General features: G+C 42.6%; 1 protein-coding gene across 6 annotated transcripts in view; it reads left to right on the top strand.

The window, feature by feature from the left end:
- The window catches only part of NAALADL2 (N-acetylated alpha-linked acidic dipeptidase like 2), a 668594-nt gene that overhangs the window by 608303 nt on the left and 41822 nt on the right, over window positions 1-18469 (top strand). For all 6 annotated transcript variants that reach the window (XM_082224107.1, XM_082224108.1, XM_082224109.1 and 3 more), the window contains one exon: window positions 12222-12315. In XM_082224107.1, the coding sequence (XP_082080233.1) occupies window positions 12222-12315 (94 nt within the window). The remainder of the gene's footprint in view (window positions 1-12221; window positions 12316-18469) is intronic.

Genomic DNA, 18469 nt, shown 5'->3' with positions numbered 1-18469 from the left:
CTGACATATTCAGCACTTAAAGACACATAGCATCCATTAAAAAAGCAAGAGGTTAGAATGTATTTTGACCCAAGAAACCAGGATCTCCATTGTCTTTGCCAAGGTCAGGAACTGTAATTCCCAAGCCCATCTTTTAAAGGACAAGGATCAAGAGGTCAGAGGAGAAGCAGTCATGTTGAGAGAAATGCTTGCCCCCCTGGTGACAAGTTTTTCTTGTCCACAAAAAATGTTTCCCATCCGATTATGTCTCGGATCTTCAAGAATGCTTGGTTTCACCTATGTAGTTACCATTGGAAACAGCATGTAGTTACCACTGAAAACCAACACTGGGGATTTTATATTTCTGCTGACTACTGCTGTCATGGACTGGGTAGAAAGGGTAGTGCTTGTATTCCAATTTAGATATTTCACCCCATGATTTCCTTTGCCTGGCTGACAGGGAGCCTTAGGCCTCGCGATCATTCATACACTGCACCAGATAGATGAATCACAAACATCGGACAAATTGTGCATCTGTTTGCATTTGCAAATGTCTGGCTCATTCGTGACATTACTCATATGATACCAGATTTGTGTGTTCTCAGAACCTAGATTTATTCCTTACTGCATGAGTAATACAAGAACTAATAATTGCTTTAAGCCAATAAGAGGGCTCCCTTAGGTGATCCAATAAGTTGTGGTTGGAGAATTTGATTCTCCCCCTTGCTATTTGCAACCAAGATAACAGACACCTCATTTTTGTCTCTTGAGGATACACAAACCCCAACTGTGAACATACCATAATGAAATCCATTATCAAATATACAGACACATCTATTAAGTATTGTGATGAATTAGATTTTTTAAAATGAAAGCTACAGCGCACATACGAAAATGTACTATGCATATACACAACATGTCATTTTATTCTATTTATTTTTGAACTTCTGTGTACAGCATGTTTCAAGTACAGTGGTACCTCGCGTTAACAACTTAATTTGTTCTGGAGGTCCGTTCTTAACCTGAAACTGTTCTTAACCTGAGGTACCACTTTAGCTAATGGGGCCTCCGCTGCCGCCACACGATTTCTGTTCTCATCCTGAAGCAAAGTTCTTAACCCAAGGTACTATTTCTGGGTTAGCGGAGTCTGTAACCTGAATTGTCTATAACCTGTAACCCGAGGTACCACTGTATTCAATTTGCACTGCTGAGCATATCTCATGTACCTGCTCAGCTAATCCATCATTCCTCAATTATGATTTTTTTTCTAACAGTACATATATAAATATATATATAAAGAAAGGGTTGATCTTGCCCCCCCCCCATTTCCCCTCCTTAAGTCTGCTATGGATCATGCATAAGCAGGAATTCAAAAATGCTATTTGCCTTATAACCATGACACCCTGATTTATAGGAAGAACATTATGCATAATTGCTAGGGTTTTAAAAAATATTATTCTATAGCTGTCACTGTGAGGGCTGCACATAGTAACCAAGACAACATGGCTCTAGAGTTGGGTGGACAAAATGATATAGAGATCCTTTTGGCACAAACATTTAGCATAACCGAGTGATGCTTTTCAGGAGATGTAGGGTGCTTGGAGAAACTCATGGTTTTAGATCACATTCCAAAATCACCTCCATGCACTAGCTCCTTTCAGAAGTGCCATCATACATTTATGGAAGACCTGGAGTGGGCACAGGGCTGTGTTGTGGTCCAAGGGGCTCAAGTCTTAGTCCAAGGAGGTAAAAGCCTTTGACGAAAACATTCATGCAAGAGAACAGGGTTCAAGGTGCACTATTGTCTCAAAAAGCCAAGGTCAAGCACAGAGAGCCAGTCTAGGTCCCAGGCGTGATCCAGAAGCAATGTCAGGAAACAGGGGATGTCAACTTGAATAAAATATGGGGGGTCAGGTAAGCCCCACCCCACATAATCAAGCACATGACAGGGCACACCCACCCCATTTGAATGGTAGTGCCCATCAACCTTTGGTGGACCTGGCCCCCTCAGATATTTTATTGGGGGGCTGAAAGGACCTCAGCCCCTAGGAGTTGGCTCCTATGTCAGGAAACAATCCAAAGTCAATATAGACTAGAGCAGGGAAGAGAAACTATACACAGGAGCAAAGAACAAGGAGATGGAGACTAATGTTGTCTATAGTAACTGGAAGGTTTGGAGAACTCTATACTGTGGCCTCCTAGACCATATCCTAGCCCCAGCTGCTGGTAGTAAAGGATTTCAAGGGGTTGCTTTCTGATGAGTTGTGTGTTGATACTTGGTCCATAGATACATGCCGTGTCAACACTCTTTGGCCTAGACCTAGGCCTTTGGACTGAGGAGTGGTTTCACCCCATCCTCTGACAGCTACATGGGTTCTTTAGCTTATCTTCCACTAGAAGGCCCCTCAAGGAGTTCCTCGGAGTTGGTTCCAGGAGACCCTGCCTGCTCTCCAAGTTCCTCAACCTACAGAGTTTCTCATTCATCCTCCAAGGACTTTATGTCTGGCACCAAGTTAGGGCGAGGCATGACAAGCTGCTGTGCTGGTCCTGTTCCCAAGTGTCAAAAGCCACTAGCTTCACTCTGTGTTCAGTGGATGGTCTGAATGTGGAGCCCATATGTGTGTGGCATTGTTCTCAGCTGTAGTATTCAGTGAACTTTTGGCTGTCCTAATCAGGCCTTTATAATGTGAAGGAAATCCAAACTGTTTTAGATATGTTCCAGTTTACCAGAGTCTGGAATAATTCCAGTCCAAAGCCACTAGAGGCTAGACAGAGGTAGGTGAAGAGAGAGATTTTTGGTGGGCTTTTCTCCTGCCTAATGTGTTTTTGAATTTCTGCTAAATAAAGGGGGTTGGTCACCATCCTTCAAGTAAAGAATACATCTTGCAGTCATGATCCCACCAGTGATCCCATGTTGCTGAAGGCCAATCTGACAGAAATTTCTGAACTTGGTGCATGACTTTCTATACATGCCAAGATCTAACCTTTTGGTTGAGCTTCAGTCCCACTTAAAAATACAGGACATTCCTTGTTCATTAATGCATTTTTTTCCCTGATCAATATTTCCCAAAGCATGAATAAAATATATGAAGTGCTTTCCTTTTAGAGAAATACACATCATATTTGTAGCATTTATTGAAATGATTAATCCTATCTTGTTTAGAAACAGCTATCTTTTGTGAATTATTATGCTCTAGTTCATCTGTAGCAGCTTTTGAATTACTCTAGTCTTCTCTCAGAGAGCCCTCTGCTGACCCAAAATGTATCCTGTCAGATTAGATGTTTGTTGAGCTGTCTGTTTAAACACAGAAATACATCCTACTACTTAACCTTTGAGTGTCAATAGTGCCAAAGAGGAAATGTGAAACTGGAAGGTTATATAGCATTATGAACAAGCTTGAAGAAATGTGTACAATGTGTACAGAGCACCATTTTTCACAGACATTTTGGGCAGTTCCAAAAATTCCTCTATATTTTGGCAGTTTTCCCAAACTTTGCGTGAAACTGTTAATTTACATTGCCCTCACTTGCCCTCATCATGACGTACCTGAATCTTAATGGCCAAGTAACCCTCTTTACTGTGTGATTGGGTGGGGTTGCCCATGGGACTAATTCAGAAAACAGCAAGTCGGGGAATTATGGGATAACCAGGGAAAACACTGCAATCAGGGAAAATAATGGAGGAACTGAAGTGCATATTCACACTATTTATGTATTCTGGGAGCATAAATTTCTACCCTAGCGAAATTGCTAGTTTTCCTTTGTTTTCGCTTGAAAATCCAACACGGGAAACATTCACTCCTTTCATCTCACAACCCCAAGAAAACAGGGAGTTTCTGCAGCTTTTGTTGTGTCATGAGTAATTTCCCCAAACATTTGTGGCTTAGTGCATTGTCCAAAGTTAAGGTGGGACAATGTTTATTTTTACGGAGGTAATTTCAGTTCAGTTAAAATTTTAATGTAAACTTAACCAGATCTTCCTTCCTCCCTCCCTCCCTCCCTCCCTCCTTCCTTTTTCTCTTTAATGTGAGCTTCACCACTCACTTTAGTTTCTCAGCCCTATTTCTGCCACATGTTCCCATGGATTTCCTAGGAAATGTGACATTTCCTGGAGTATCTGAAGAAGTGTGCATGCACACGAAAGCTCATACCAATAACAAACTTAGCTGGTGTCTAAGGTGATACCGGAAGGATTTCTTTATTATTATTATTTTGGAGGGGGGCCACTAGGGGCACATCGGAAGATGGCTGACAATAACATCTCTCCGACCCACACGAGGTAATTAAGAGGCTGTGATGGGAGTAAATAGCCTCCCTGCCCCCCAAGCGTGTGGGGGGGGCTGCCCTTGCCTGCTGTGCCCTATACCAGCCCCGAATTTCTGGGGATGGGGGCACTAGGCAGAAAGCCCTTGTGCGGATCTCGGCGCTCCTGGACGCTGTCTCTGATTCACGCCTCTAGCTGCAGCAACTTCAAAAGAAACAATTAGGAGGAAGCTAATGCACATATTCCAAGGAAGAAGGGGGAGTAAAGACTGCTAAGTGAAGAGATCTCTGATAAACAAGACGGGTCGGAGGAACAAGAATAAATCATGAGAAGACACACCAAGGCTCGGTATGTCCGGCAACGGGACTGGATGGGGGAGGGGGAAAAACTTTCCTTTCTTTTCTCTATGTGATTAACCAAGAATCCCCCCCCCCCAAGTCACAAGTCAGAAATGCCGTTTAAATGACTTAAGCTGTGGATTTAAGACTGTGTGTTTCTAACCAAAGCATGTTTCAAGAAGATCATGGAAAGCATAAGAGCTTTGGAATGACGCAGCAAAAAATAGCATCGCCATTTTGGCAAGTTCTGTCGAAAGACTTATGTCTGGGAGGAGGAACAGATCTGTTTTCATATTGTGGGTGAGCCTCCTCAGAGGGACTAAAGAGTGACAGATTTGCGAGATTAATGATGGAAAGAGTGCTGTTATTTATGAAAGTGATGATATATGGAAACCATCTTGATATGATGATTGGACAAACAGAAAAATTCACACAGGATTATAATTGGTGTTTACCTGCTTAAGGAGATTATCAGAAGAGATCATAAAGGGGAAAAAAAAGAAAAATATATGAACAAGATGAGATGTGGAAACAGCAAGATAAGACTGGATAGAATTATGAACATTATTTGGACAGATTTGTGGATATTAACGCAGCAGCAAGAAGATGATCGGAATCCCCCTTCGGAACTTGAAATATGGGTCCCCCCAACAAAAATTTAAAAGTCGGCTTTGTAATTCGGAATTTATGTGATGTGATTTGATTTGATTGGTCGGTTAATAAAAATTAATTTTTTTTAAAAAAAATGATTTTTAAAATTTTGTTTCGATTACGGCAGACCAGCACGGCTACCTACCTGTAACATTTCCTGGAGTGTCTATGGAAATATGTTGCTGTTTTCCAGAGACACTCCAGGAAATGTGATGGGCCTGAGAAACTATTTTAAAGTGTAAAAGGGAAACACAGCAGTGGAAAGAAACAAACAGCCTGGAACAGTGGTTCTTAAACCCTTTTTGGCTCACAGACCTCTTTGAGAATCTATGGACCACTCACCTCCCTAGGGGGGAAAAAAACACCTAAACACAACATTTTGCATGCAACTTATTTTACTGCACTGGAAAAACCATTTTGGACCCATATTCATGGATCCCCCAAAAACCTTCCATTGACCTCTTTGGAAACCTTGAATATGTCCAGAAATAGTTTGGTCTTATGACATGGTGGTTGTCTGTTTTTCAAAGTGGAAGACTTGATAATCTCAATGTGTGTGCTGAAGTTATTGGACGCACCTAAAATATCTCTTTGGATTCTAGCCATTATGTTCTATAATTAGGACATTAAGTTCAGGCCATGTAATTTGGAATATGCAGAAAATATAAAAATAAATTTAAGGAACCTCAGAAAGGGGAGGAAGGAAGTCGAGTTTCAAAATGTTAAAATGATTGTAAAATTACTGAAATATGTAAAATTGAAAATCATACATTTATTTATTTTTTAAGTTCAGGCCGTGTTTCAAAGGGTTGTCTTTGGAGCGCTGTGTCTGTTTTGCATGTATGTTCAGTGCTGTGCTCCTGGGATGGCATGGCCAAAAATAAGACCATAAATAAGAAATCAGTGGCCTTTTCTGTCTTGCTGCATTATGCGGGCTTGATGCACGTTTCTGCAAAGTTATTACTCACCCTGCTCAAAATCAATGCTCCAAGCTTTCCTCCCCATGATTGATTTCTCCAGGTTAACATTCCACATACGTGATTTAATAAACACTATGATTACCCCCATTAACACACATATAAACTGCCTGTGACATAATGCAAAAGGAAAGACAGAGAGGGAGGGAGATCACAAGATTTGTAAATTGCTTTACTGATAAGGTTCTCTCCCCACCCCCCGCAACTACCTTTTTATTTCGAGACTTCTAAATTTAACTGTTGGGAGCCAACTCATCCTCCCTTCAAGTTACTTTTATTTATTTATTTCATTCCATTTATGAATCATAGAATTGTAGAGTTGGAAAATACCCCGAGGGTCATCTAGTCCAAACCCCACAGTGCAGGAATCTCAACTAAGGCATCCATGATAGATGGCAACCCAATAGCTGCCTAAAAATCTCCAAGGAAGGGGAAGTCCACAACCCCCCAAGGGAGACCGTTCCACTGTCAAAGAGCTCTTACTGTCAGAAAGTTCTTCCTGATGTTTAGTTGGAATCTCCCTTCTTGCAACTTGAAGCCATTGGTTCGGGTCCTAGCCTGTGGAGCAGGAGAAAGCAAGCTCGCTCCCTCTTCCATGTGACAAACGTTGAGATATTTGAAGATGGCTATCATATCTCCTCTCAGTCCATCTCAAAGCAGTTTACCAAATAAAAACATCGGCAGTGATAACGTATATAGAACAATTTCAAATATTAAAAACAAAGCAAATTTAAATCCTCTACAGATTCAGACTGTGATAAAAGACCTGTTGAAAAAGGAAGGTCTTCAATAAGCACCAGAAAGGCAATAGAGATGACACCTGTCTGATATATCTGTATCTATATCTGTATCTATATCTGTATCTATATCTGTATCTATATCTGTATCTATATCTGTATCTATATCTGTATCTATCTCTATCTCTATCTCTATCTCTATCTCATCTATATCTATATCTATATCTCGGGGGTGGGGGGTTATTAAAAAAATTGTGTGGGTGGCTCCAGTTCAAGTTTGGGCTCAGGAGCGGCAGCCCAGGCTCTGTAGGGGCTCTGGTATAGGTGTGGACAGCTCCTTGTTTTGTTTTGTTTTGTTTTGTTTTGTTTTTTGTGCGCCGGCTGTTTGGGCTCGGGAGCAAACGGCAGGGCTCTGGCTTTGTATCGGGGTCTGGCGCAGACGGGCGATCGTGCAAAAGAAGCTCAACAAGTTTCGGGGCTCAACAACTGTCCAGCTTTTTACTTCATGAAATAAGGCAACCCTAAAGGCCCAATTTCTACATTGTACGGAAGAGACTGCTTGATGCATACTACCTTGAGCTCTTGAGAGGGAAATACAATGTAATTACATTTATCTAGCTAGTTATCAGTTGGTAAGTTTAATTTTTCCCACTTAGTTTGATGAAAGGGGATTTTTCTGAGGAACGGTCAGTATTCTGATCCAGTTTCTGGGAAAATGTATTGTTAAGTCTTCACTAGGTGTGCTAAGCATTGGGATGTGGGATTTGGCACCCAAGCATGATGGGGAATTCCTACAAAAACATGGGGGGGGGGGTTGACTGTGTTTGCTTATTCATCTATTGTCTGTAATGGAAATTGATCATACGGCTATGATCAGTGAGAGCCAGTGTGGTGTAGTGGTTAAGAGCAGTAGTCACGTAATCTGGGGAACCGGGTTTGCTTCCCTGCTCCTCCACATGCAGCTGCTGGGTGACCTTGGGCCAGTCACACCTCTCTGAAGTCTCTCAGCCCCACTCACCTCACAGAGTGTTTGTTGTGGGGGAGGAAGGGAAAGGAGATTGTTAGCCGCTTTGAGACTCCTTAAAGGGAGTGAAAGGCGGGATATCAAATCCAAACTCTTCTTCTTCTTCTTCTTCAGTATTTGCTGCTGCTGTCCTTTTCAGTCTGCAAATGATAAATTGTGTCCGTCCGTCCCCCCCCAACCAATTTGCATTGTGTTTCCTTTTGCATTGAAACACATGAGGTGGAATAATACAATGGCAATGTAATTGGTGTGATTTAAATAATAAAATATGCAAATTATTCAAGGGACATAATTTTGCCACATTGGACAGAGAGATGAATGACGTGGTTTTGGGCAGAAGGTGAACTGCAGTGGAACGGGAAAAGCGCTGCATGCAATGGATACAATCTGGAACAGAAAAATATCTTCTTCCATCCCTAGCTACCCCCCACCCATCGTTTTTTTTAAAAAAATTCTGATCTAACTTTCCAGTTTCTTTCTTGGTCCCTTGGGATATCATTAACTTTGTTCTTCTGCAGAGCTTCCTTTCACCTCCTTGCTCTTCCTTCACAGAAGATGACAGCTCTTTTTCTCAGCAGCCTCCCTGGCATTTTCTCCCCTTTAGGTAGAAATCTTTACAGCTTCAGATCTTGCCCCTGCTTGGAAGTGGGTTTCAAACTGATCTATAGTGTGCTCTCTGTCTCCATGTACTGTGAATGTGTCCTGCCCCAAATTTCTTTGCAGGCTTTTAAGATATCCTGCTGGGATATCTTTTCCCTCCCTTTCCCATGTCTCCAGAAATCCTGGATGTTCGATAGTATTCCAACAACATCTTTTCTGGGTGTCAACAATTATTCTTTCTTAAATATCAGATAGTACAGAGTAATTTGTGTGCCAAGGCCCCGTGACCCAGTCGCTCACTACGTAATGAAATAACCAGACCAGACAACATCGTATAGAGTTTGGGAGTTCAAATAGGCCATAGCTTTAATGGTTACAGATATGAGGTTTAGGCATAGGCATTGGGTGAAGCCATTTATTCAACTCCATCCTGTCTGCTGGGAGTGTATCTAAGGGTAAACCACACTATGGGGGCCACTATGACCTACATCAAATAGGAGTACCCCCTGAAGGGTCCCCACTGGAGGAGTTCTATGGCCCTAGCATGGGACAGATGCAACACCTCACAGATCCCTTTAACAGTATACCCTTAACCAGGCATAGGCAAACTCTGCTCTCCAGATGTTTTGAGACATCATCCCTGACCACTTGGTCCTGTTAGCTAGGGATGATAATAATAATAATAATAATAATAATAATAATAATAATAATAATAATTTATTTATATCCCACCCTCCCCAGCCAAAGCCAGGCTCAGGGCGGCTAATAACAATAAAATAATACAACGTTTTAAAATCATTTCATTATAAAATTAATTCAAATCAAATTGATGGCAACCATTGGGCTAGAGTTCTGTGAAGGTTGCCAAAGGAGGGAGTTGGGCTGTGCCCTGACCAAAGGCCTGGTGGAACAGCTCCGTCTTACAGGCCCTGCGGAAAGATGTCAAGTCCCGCAGGGCCCTAGTCTCTTGTGACAGAGCGTTCCACCAGATTGGGGCCACAGCCAAAAAAGCCCTGGCTCTGGTTGAGGCCAGCCTAACCTCTCTGTGGCCTGGGACCTTCAAGATGTTTTTGTTTGAAGATTGTAAGTTCCTCTGTGGGACATACCAGGAGAGGCGGTCCCGTAGGTACGAGGGTCCTAGGCCGTATAGGGCTTTAAAGGTTAAAACCAGCACCTTAAACCTGATCCTGTACTCCACAGGGAGCCAGTGCAGCTGGTATAGCACCGGGTGAATGTGATCTCGCAGCGAGGACCCTGTAAGGAGTCTCGCGGCGGCATTCTGCACCCGCTGGAGTTTCTGGGTCAGTCTCAAGGGCAGCCTTGAGCCTTGATGGGAGTTGTAGTCCCAAAACATCTGGAGGAGCAGGCAAAGGCTACAACCTCCCCTCTAGCCAAAGCCTAACTGCTAGTTGAGCCAGGCAAGGAAAACCGAGGGGCAGAACCAAGCAATGCTCATCAGCCGGGAAGTCCCGCCCCCTGGGGAATGCCCAGGCCCAGGTCTGCCTCCTATTGGCCAATCCACAGGCAGGCATCCTGTCCCCCTCAGGTGGCCTTCAAATCACTGACATGAGGCTATGGCCAAGCAAAGGTCTGCACTTTAAAGTTCCAAATTTGCCCCAGATCTTTCCCCATGAATGAGTTCCTGCTCTTTATAGCTGAAGTGCAACAAACAGCAGTTTGGGTTTTCTGTGGGTTGCTGTTTGCTCTGTAAAAAGTGCATGGGTTGCACTTTTAAGCTTTATTTTATTTTATTTTATTTTATCCCCCCCCCCCCAGCACTGGAGTTTTCCTTACACAAACCTGCTCTTTACCACTAAATCGGAGCAAACAGCAATGAGTAAGCCTCATTGAACTCAACAGGGTTTTCTTCTGAGTAGACTGGTAGAAGACTGTGCCATAAAAGACTTTTCAAGGCAGCTTATCTTCATGAAGCAATGTCGGTTTGTATATAATGTCAAAAGTAGCATACCTGAGAATTAAAACCGAACCCTAAAGCAGATAACCCTAAACACAGTATGTTATCAAATACAAAAAAAATTCCCCAAATCAGGAGTTAATAAAATAATGAGTCAAGTTTAAAAGGCCTGGGCAACCTTCCCTGATTTTTAAACCTGATACCTGAACCTAATATGTGGGGCTTCCTCTAGAAGCTGCAGCCTGTGAAGGACGTAGCAACTATATTGTTGAAAGAAAGACTGAGAGAAGGAAGGTAAGAGAAAAAGAAAGGCAGATGTTCGTGTGGAATCAGTTTGTTGATAGATTAGTCAACTACATGAGGTTGATGAATTGACAGAAGCCCATTGTAATCAGTGAGAGCAACTATTAATGCAATATTCTTTATGTTGTAGTTCCAATGTATTAATGTAACATAGAATAAGAATAAAAAGCACATTCATATGTTAATGCTGCCCACTCTTTCTATTCTTGGGTGGTGGAGCTTTTGTTTATTAAGTGGTGAAATATCTTACCTTGCAGTGCCTTTGGGTAATATGCAAAATGCATTTAAAGTTAATTGATTAGTCGGTGAAAAGACAGAACATTAATCAAGGGCAAACCCTTCATACGGTTGACAGCCCTAATGGCAGTAAGTAAAGGCAAATAGTTTAGGTTGAAAAAAAATGATAAGTGAGAACACTGAAAGTGATACTATATATCAGGCTGGAATTAATGGTGGATTCTGGAACTGGTCAAGTTGAAGGCCACTGTTCTAAATCAGACATTCCCCCTGATCCAATTATTCTCTGTGAACATGAGTAATCTGCTGTGCTCTGGGATGTCAAGATCTGCATAGGGGCCTCAGAAGTACAAAAAAGAATGGCAGCCCATAAATTGTGGAACTTCCTCCACATACCACTGTGTGTGTGTACATCTTTTGTCATATTCTGAAGATGCAGGTAAGGGACAGTGGACACTTGGGTTGTGATCATGATCCGTGTGACGTGTCTGTGCATGCGTGGGCTGCGATTCAGCTCTTCTGTGCATGCGCAAAGTGTGATTTAGTGCTTCTGCGCATGTGCGAGCGCCAAAACCTGGAAGTAACTGGTTCCGGTACTTCCGGGTTTGGCGCAATGTGCAACCTGAAAACACACAAACGGAAGTGTCTGTAACGCGAGGTATGACAATATTTTGTTTTGTGGGCTCCGTCTCTCCTGTCAAATATATACTGCTCTGTTTCGGTTGGAACAGTTTCGTCTGTGCTTATGATTGCATAATATATTGTTTTAGCCAGATCCTGAACTTTATGGTGAAGGGCAGGTAAGAGATCTTATAAATCAAGATGCTCATTTTGATAGAGAGGGGGTTATGTGAAACACACATGATTTTGCTCATACCATGCCACTTCCGCCATTGAAATGAATGGAGAAGACTGCTTGCGCAAGAGGCCTGATTGAGTGCATTGAAACATATGGTGAACTATGCATCAGAATACTGTGCTTAGGTATAACACCGTTGGCATTTGTCTGTTTCGAAAGACAATGGAAGAATGCAACTTTGGATGTGAAGTCAAACCGTCGGCGAGTTATGGCGCCTGCTGTGGCTGTAGAGACCGATACGGAATAGACATTTTTTATTAGGCATAAAATGCATTAAAATTTATTTGATCTCCATTTATTTATTTATTTTTTCCTCTCTTTTCTTTTTTCCTTCCAGCTGACAGGCGAAGTAATTTTGCAAATTGCCAACAACCCAGTACTGCCCTTTAATGCCCTGGATATTGCATTAGAAGTACAGAAGAGCTTTAGAGGTAATTTGTTCCATGGTCCAAGGATTCTTGGTTAATGTCTCTTTTTTTATATCCCTTTGCTTTTTGATGATGAGCATTTGCTTTTCATCACTGTAAACAAACAGTATGTGCCTATTTCATTGGACCAAATTGTTGTATGTGTTGTATGCATACCCAGGATATGGCCTGAAGGAATTTGATTGCTGCTCAGCAGGTCTGGGTGTGATCAGTGTCTAGGTGGGTGACTGCTGGAGGAATCCCATGTAGGGTCCTTTGGCTCCATGTTGCAAGAAAAGTGGGGTATAACATGTAAGCCAATAAAGTGTGTAGGCATTTGTGTGTTATAAATTACAGCAGCGCCCCCAGGGCCGGATTTAGGTTTGATGAGGCCCTAAGCTACTGGAGGTAATGGGGCCCTTTATATGTCCAGCTGTCCTTTGTCAACATTTATTGAATATATGTGTATATATATTTGTGTTGAATATATGCTATATGCTAATTTATGGACCTAATAGGTATCTAAAGCCATTTGCACATATTGTCATGCAAAACGTCCATGCAGAATGTAGGCACCCTATATATAGAAATGAGCAAACCAGTGATATTTTAGCGAGCAGGCTAGCAGGCGGGGCCCATGACTTACACCATAGGAGCCTACACAAGACAAAACACTGTTGCTGTATGTAGGCTTTATTGCATTTGTTTTTATCTTATATTTTGGAAATGTACATCCAGGTTTCCCCACCTTTAATTCCTTTGCCCCCCCCAAGAGGCTGGGGCCCTAATCTATAGCTTGTTTAGCTTATACATAAATCTGGCACTGAGCAGTCCTATGCATCAGGATTGTCTATATTTTTTGGCCTGGGGACCACATTGAGGGTTGGCTGCTTCTTCAGGAGCTATATGCCAGCAGAAGGTGAGGAGCAGACTCAGCAGCAAGCTCTCTCTCTCTCTCTGTCACACACACACACACACACAGAGAGAGAGAGAGAGAGAGAGAGAGAGAGAGAGAGAAGTGGAGTTTTAGCTTCCTGGGGGCAATGCTAGGGTAGAGGAAGAGGAATATTTCTTCTTAGCCCAGTCTGGGGAACAGAAAACACAGAGGAATGTGAAGCCCTCTTCTTATCCTTAAAAAAGGGAAACTTCTCCTTTTTAAAGGTAGGAAGAGGTTCCCAACATGTAAAGACCAAGCAATGACTGCATAGAAAAAGAACAAGCAGAAAATAGACATAATAAGATAAGTGAATTGTATTAAAGACTGGCATATAGCATATAAATTCGTGATTCTATGAATTTGGAGCAGGAATCGTAGGAGGGCACATGGAAACAACTATGACCAAACTTGCAATAATAATAATAATACATTATTTGTATCCCGTCCTCCCCAGCTTTAAAATAAGCAACTTACATCAAAAAGTAACATTCAACAATCATTAGGATAGTATAAAATAATAATATCACCATATAAAAATTAAACAGAAATCCACTCAACAGTTACAATAAATATTTAAATATTTTCTAAACTATAAACTATGTAATAATAAATGCTACACATTTACTTAGGAAGTAAGTTCCAGTGAAGTCAGTGGATCTTACACTGTGTTGAGACAACACAATAGAATTGTGTATAATTTTTAATAGAAGTCACACCAGTGACCAGTATTTAAATCACAATCAAGGATAAATACCATTTTAGGGCCAAACTGCAAGGGTGTTTCTCCCCAGCTCCTTGTAGGGCAACATCAAATGGAGGAAAGGGAAAGGGGAAACAGCACTGAACCCCCGTGGCTCTTTGGTTTGAAGACTGGCCATCTTGCTTATTTATTGCCGCAGTTCACGTTGGCAGCAGATCACTCCGGCTCGCCTCTCTCCTTGCAGCCACTAGGAAGCGGGATAATTTAATGCCGAATAAGTTGCTCGAGTTGATTTATCAGCCGGTTCTTGAAAGCTCTGTGTTAGAAATGAATGACCTTGATCTGTGTGTTTGGATGAGAGGGAGGGAAAAAAGAAGACAGTTCCGCCTCCGGGAAGGCAAATAGAGAGACCCAGGCTCTAGGAAATAACACAGCTGGCCACTGGCACCTACAATATGTGCAGCAGCTTTGCTCCTTCAGTGTTTGGGAGGCTCAACCTTGCCCCTAGAGCAGGAATCCCAAGCATGGTGGCCAAATGCAACCACCCCAGGCCTCTCTATTTGTTCCCTGGGACTCTCTCTGGGCCACACCATCTCCCCAATACTACCAAATAATACTAACAGGCCACAGCCTCTCTCCAGGCCTGCTTCACAACTTCCTGAATTGCTTTTGCCTAGCTGGAATCATAGAACTGTAGGGTTGGAAGGGGCCATTAGCATAATCTAGTCCACCCCCCTGTAATGCATGAATATTTCGCCCAACATGGGGCTTGAACCCACAACCCTCAGATTAAGGGCCTTAACTGAGCTATCCTTGAACTGGGACAATGCCTCTAACTTGTCTGGATGGACAGTGGAAAGATGTCTGTGTGCAGGAGTGAGAGTAAAGAGCTCTGACTTGCGCATGGCTAGAATGCAGCCTGCTGTACAAAGGTAAGAGTCACAGGGTTGCAGGTTCGATCCCCGTGTGGGACAGCTGCATATTCCCGCATTGCAAGGGGTTGGACTAGATGATCCTCAGGGTGCCTTCCAACTCTATGATTCTATTATCTATTGCCCCCTTGGCTCCACCCGCTATGGGCGTGCGGCCCCCAGGAGGTTCCCCAGGAAGGAAGGTGGCCCTTGGGCTCAGAAACGTTCCCCACCCCTGCCCTAAGGTTTCCACCTTGAAACCTGACTAATCCAGTAGCTGCAATAAATGTATGCCTTGGGCTGCATAAATGCAAGAGCAGCGAACCCCCGTGACAACTTTACAAACCTTAGCTTTATGAGATCAGACAAAGAAGTGGACGGTGTAATGAAACTGATCTTAGAGACAGAGGAGCTGCGGGGAATTTCATTAAACAAAATTGCAAAGTTAACAGAAATGAGAAAGCTTATCTTACTAGTATTAGTGCCATGAAAATAATCCTCCTTTCCTTGAAGTGAAGTGACTGAAACTAATGAATTAACCAAAGCTAAGAAAAATGCCAGAGACATCACCTTACCAACAAAGGTCTGTGTAGTTAAAGCCATGGTTTTCCCAGTAGTGATGTATGGAAGTGAGAGCTGGACCATAAAGAAGGCTGATCGCCGAAGAATTGATGCTTTTGAATTATGGTGCTGGAAGAGACTCTTGAGAGTCCCATGGACTGCAAGAAGATCAAACGTATCCATTCTTAAGGAAATCAGCCCTGAGTGCTCACTGGAAGGACAGATCGTGAAGCTGAGGCTCCAATACTTTGGCCACCTCATGAGAAGAGAAGACTCCCTGGAAAAGACCCTGATGTTGGGAAAGATTGAGGGCACAAGAAGAAGGGGACGACAGAGGACAAGATGGTTGGACAACGTTCTCGAAGCTACAAACATGAGTCTGACCAAACTGCGGGAGGCAGTGGAAGATAGGAGTGCCTGGCGTGCTCTGGTCCATGGGGTCATGAAGAATCGGACACGACTAAACGACTAAACAACAACAACAACAAGGAAAAATGCCAGATTAAATCAACAAGCACTGTTGTATACTTTAAAAAAATTACAGCTGTTTGGCAGGTACTTTTGAATGACAGTGATTTCCTGCATGGGATGTTGTGTCTCTATCCCAAACCCAAGACTGAATCGTGCATCTCCCTCCTCTGGTGGAATTTATGAACATGAGTTCCAAGGGATATATGAAATTGCCTGATATGGGGTCAGTGAATTGCCTACATTGACTGGAAGTAGCTTTCCAGAGGTCTCAGACAGAATTTTTTTCCTATCCTTTCCTTCCACCTTTCCTAGAGATGTAAAGAATTGAATGTGAGATCTTTTGCATTCAAATCATGTGCTCTACTGCTGAGCTACAACCAATCCGCAAAGGAATAGCCCCCTGTCTTCCAGCAGCAGATAGGGATTCAGTTCACCTTTAAAGGCAGGTCTATCTAATCTAAACTTTCTGAAACAACATGTTAACCAATTACAGCCATCCTTCCTAATTTGCTCTATTTTGAATTTTATGGTGTGGTTCTCCAGCCAAGTAACATGTACAAAAATGTATATACTAGGTCAAAGTGGGCCTAAAATGCATTTATTGGTGAAAATTGCATCATAGTCAGAAAAACTGCTTTGAAAAAATGTGAATGTTAGGAAGAAGTCACTTACAAAAATGTGGTTATCGGGAGTTATTTGTAGCAAAATGCTGGTGGACTGTCCAAGGACTTTTTGAAATGAATTTGCAGACAGAATTGGAAATGCAGAGGACAGAATTTAATATTTGAAAAATGTGAAACAGAGAAAGACCAAAAATAGGCTGATTTGCTCATCCCTACAAGCAAATCTAGAACCAGCCACCCACCCACCTATTCTATGCAGCTACTTAGGAGTCTCAGGAGGTTGGGTATTAATGTTTAAACAGTTCCTGCACCCAAATTCAACACCCAAGACAATGTTAATTGGCTTTCATTGATGCCTTCATTTATTTATTCTGCTCTGAACTTCTGAAGCATTTCAGTATTGAGACGATTTCGTGTTGTTTTTAAAGCAATGAATTCTGTGTTGAATTTGCAATGCCTATCGTATCAAACAGCAATGGCAAATGGTGTGTGGGGGACCATTAGGATGTGAGAGACAGCTTCCTCAGGTGACAGACATTTGCAGTACCCACCTGCTGCTAACAGTTTCCTAAAAAAATAGCCCTGCTCTGTGCCCCCACAAACCCACTTACTGCCTTCCAGAAGTGTGGAGGATGTTGTCCTGTCACCTCTGTGGAAGGAAGAGTCAGCTGCCACTCTGTTCAGATTCTGTAAATGGAATAAGGTAATAGGTAAAAGCTTAAGTCCAGTCAAAAGCGACCATGGGGTTGCGGCACTCATCTTGCTTTCAGGCTGAGGGAGCTGGTGCTTGTCCACAGACAGCTTTCCGGGTCATGTGGCCAGCATGACTAAACTGCTTCTGGCATAGTGGGACACCGTGACGAGTGCCAGAGCTTATAGAAACACTGTTTACCTTCCCGCCACAGCAGTACCTATTTATCTACTTGCACTGGTGTGCTTTTGAACTGCTAGGTTGGCAGAAGCTGGGACAGAGCAACGGGAGCTCACCCTGTTGCAGGGATTCAAACTGCCAACCTTCCGATCAGCAAGCCCAAAAGGCTCAGTGGTTTAGACCATAGCACTACCTGCTCCTCTTTGTAAATGGAATGGGAAGGAGAAGGTGCCATCTTGCCCTTCACCTCAGGGAACAAAATGTCTTGGGACAGGACACTGAAAATACTAACCTTCTATATTAGCAATCCATTGTTAATCAATCAATTTTTAATTAACAATAGTAAGCAAAAACATGTATAAAAACAACCCCAAGCCCAATGCAAATACAGACTAGGATAACGATCACGAGTTGAAGGACACTTTGGGAAAGGATGGTCTTTAAGTGCTCCTGAAAAGACAACAAAGATGGCACCTATCTGATAGGTATCAAAAGGTGGATGCTGCCATGCTTGGGGTTGCCATATTTCAAAGAGTGAAAATCCGGACACAACAGATTTTTGGCCAAAGTCTTTGAGCTATTTTAAAGGAAATTCACCAAAACCTACACTTCCGATATGGGTTGCCACATCTAAGTGGTTTTCTGCCCAGGTGCTGTTTCCGACGGCTGAAACCTGGCTGAATATCCAGGAAATTCTGGGCATATGTCAGCCCTAGCCATGCTAAATGCTTGATTCCTACATAGTGCAGAATGGGCTTCCCAATGGGGTGGTACCTGTAGGAGTTCCTCTCCTGTACCACACAGTGGTCAGTGGAGCATCTCAGTGGGTGACATGATTATTCAGGTGTCCTCGTCTCAAGCAGTCTATGGCTTTGTGCACCAGGACCAGGTCCTTGAACTTAGTCTGGCATCAAATTGGCAGCTGACCAGAATATAGATTTTTTTTAATTTCCCCTTTCCAGGATTGTCATTCTTAAATTAATGGTTTGCATACCAGAATATCGGTCAAGTCGCTTAGCAGTCTAGCTATATGAATTGTTCTTGAGTGGTGGCTTTCAAAGATGTTAGCAAGCCTACGGCTATGTTCACCTCTGGATATAAATA

The sequence above is a fragment of the Podarcis vaucheri genome (genome assembly GCF_965113315.1).
Source record: "Podarcis vaucheri genome assembly, chromosome: 5".
Classification (NCBI taxonomy): Eukaryota; Metazoa; Chordata; class Lepidosauria; order Squamata; family Lacertidae; genus Podarcis; species Podarcis vaucheri.
The sequence above is the reverse complement of the archived record's forward strand: the minus strand, read 5'-3'. Positions and strand labels throughout refer to the sequence as shown.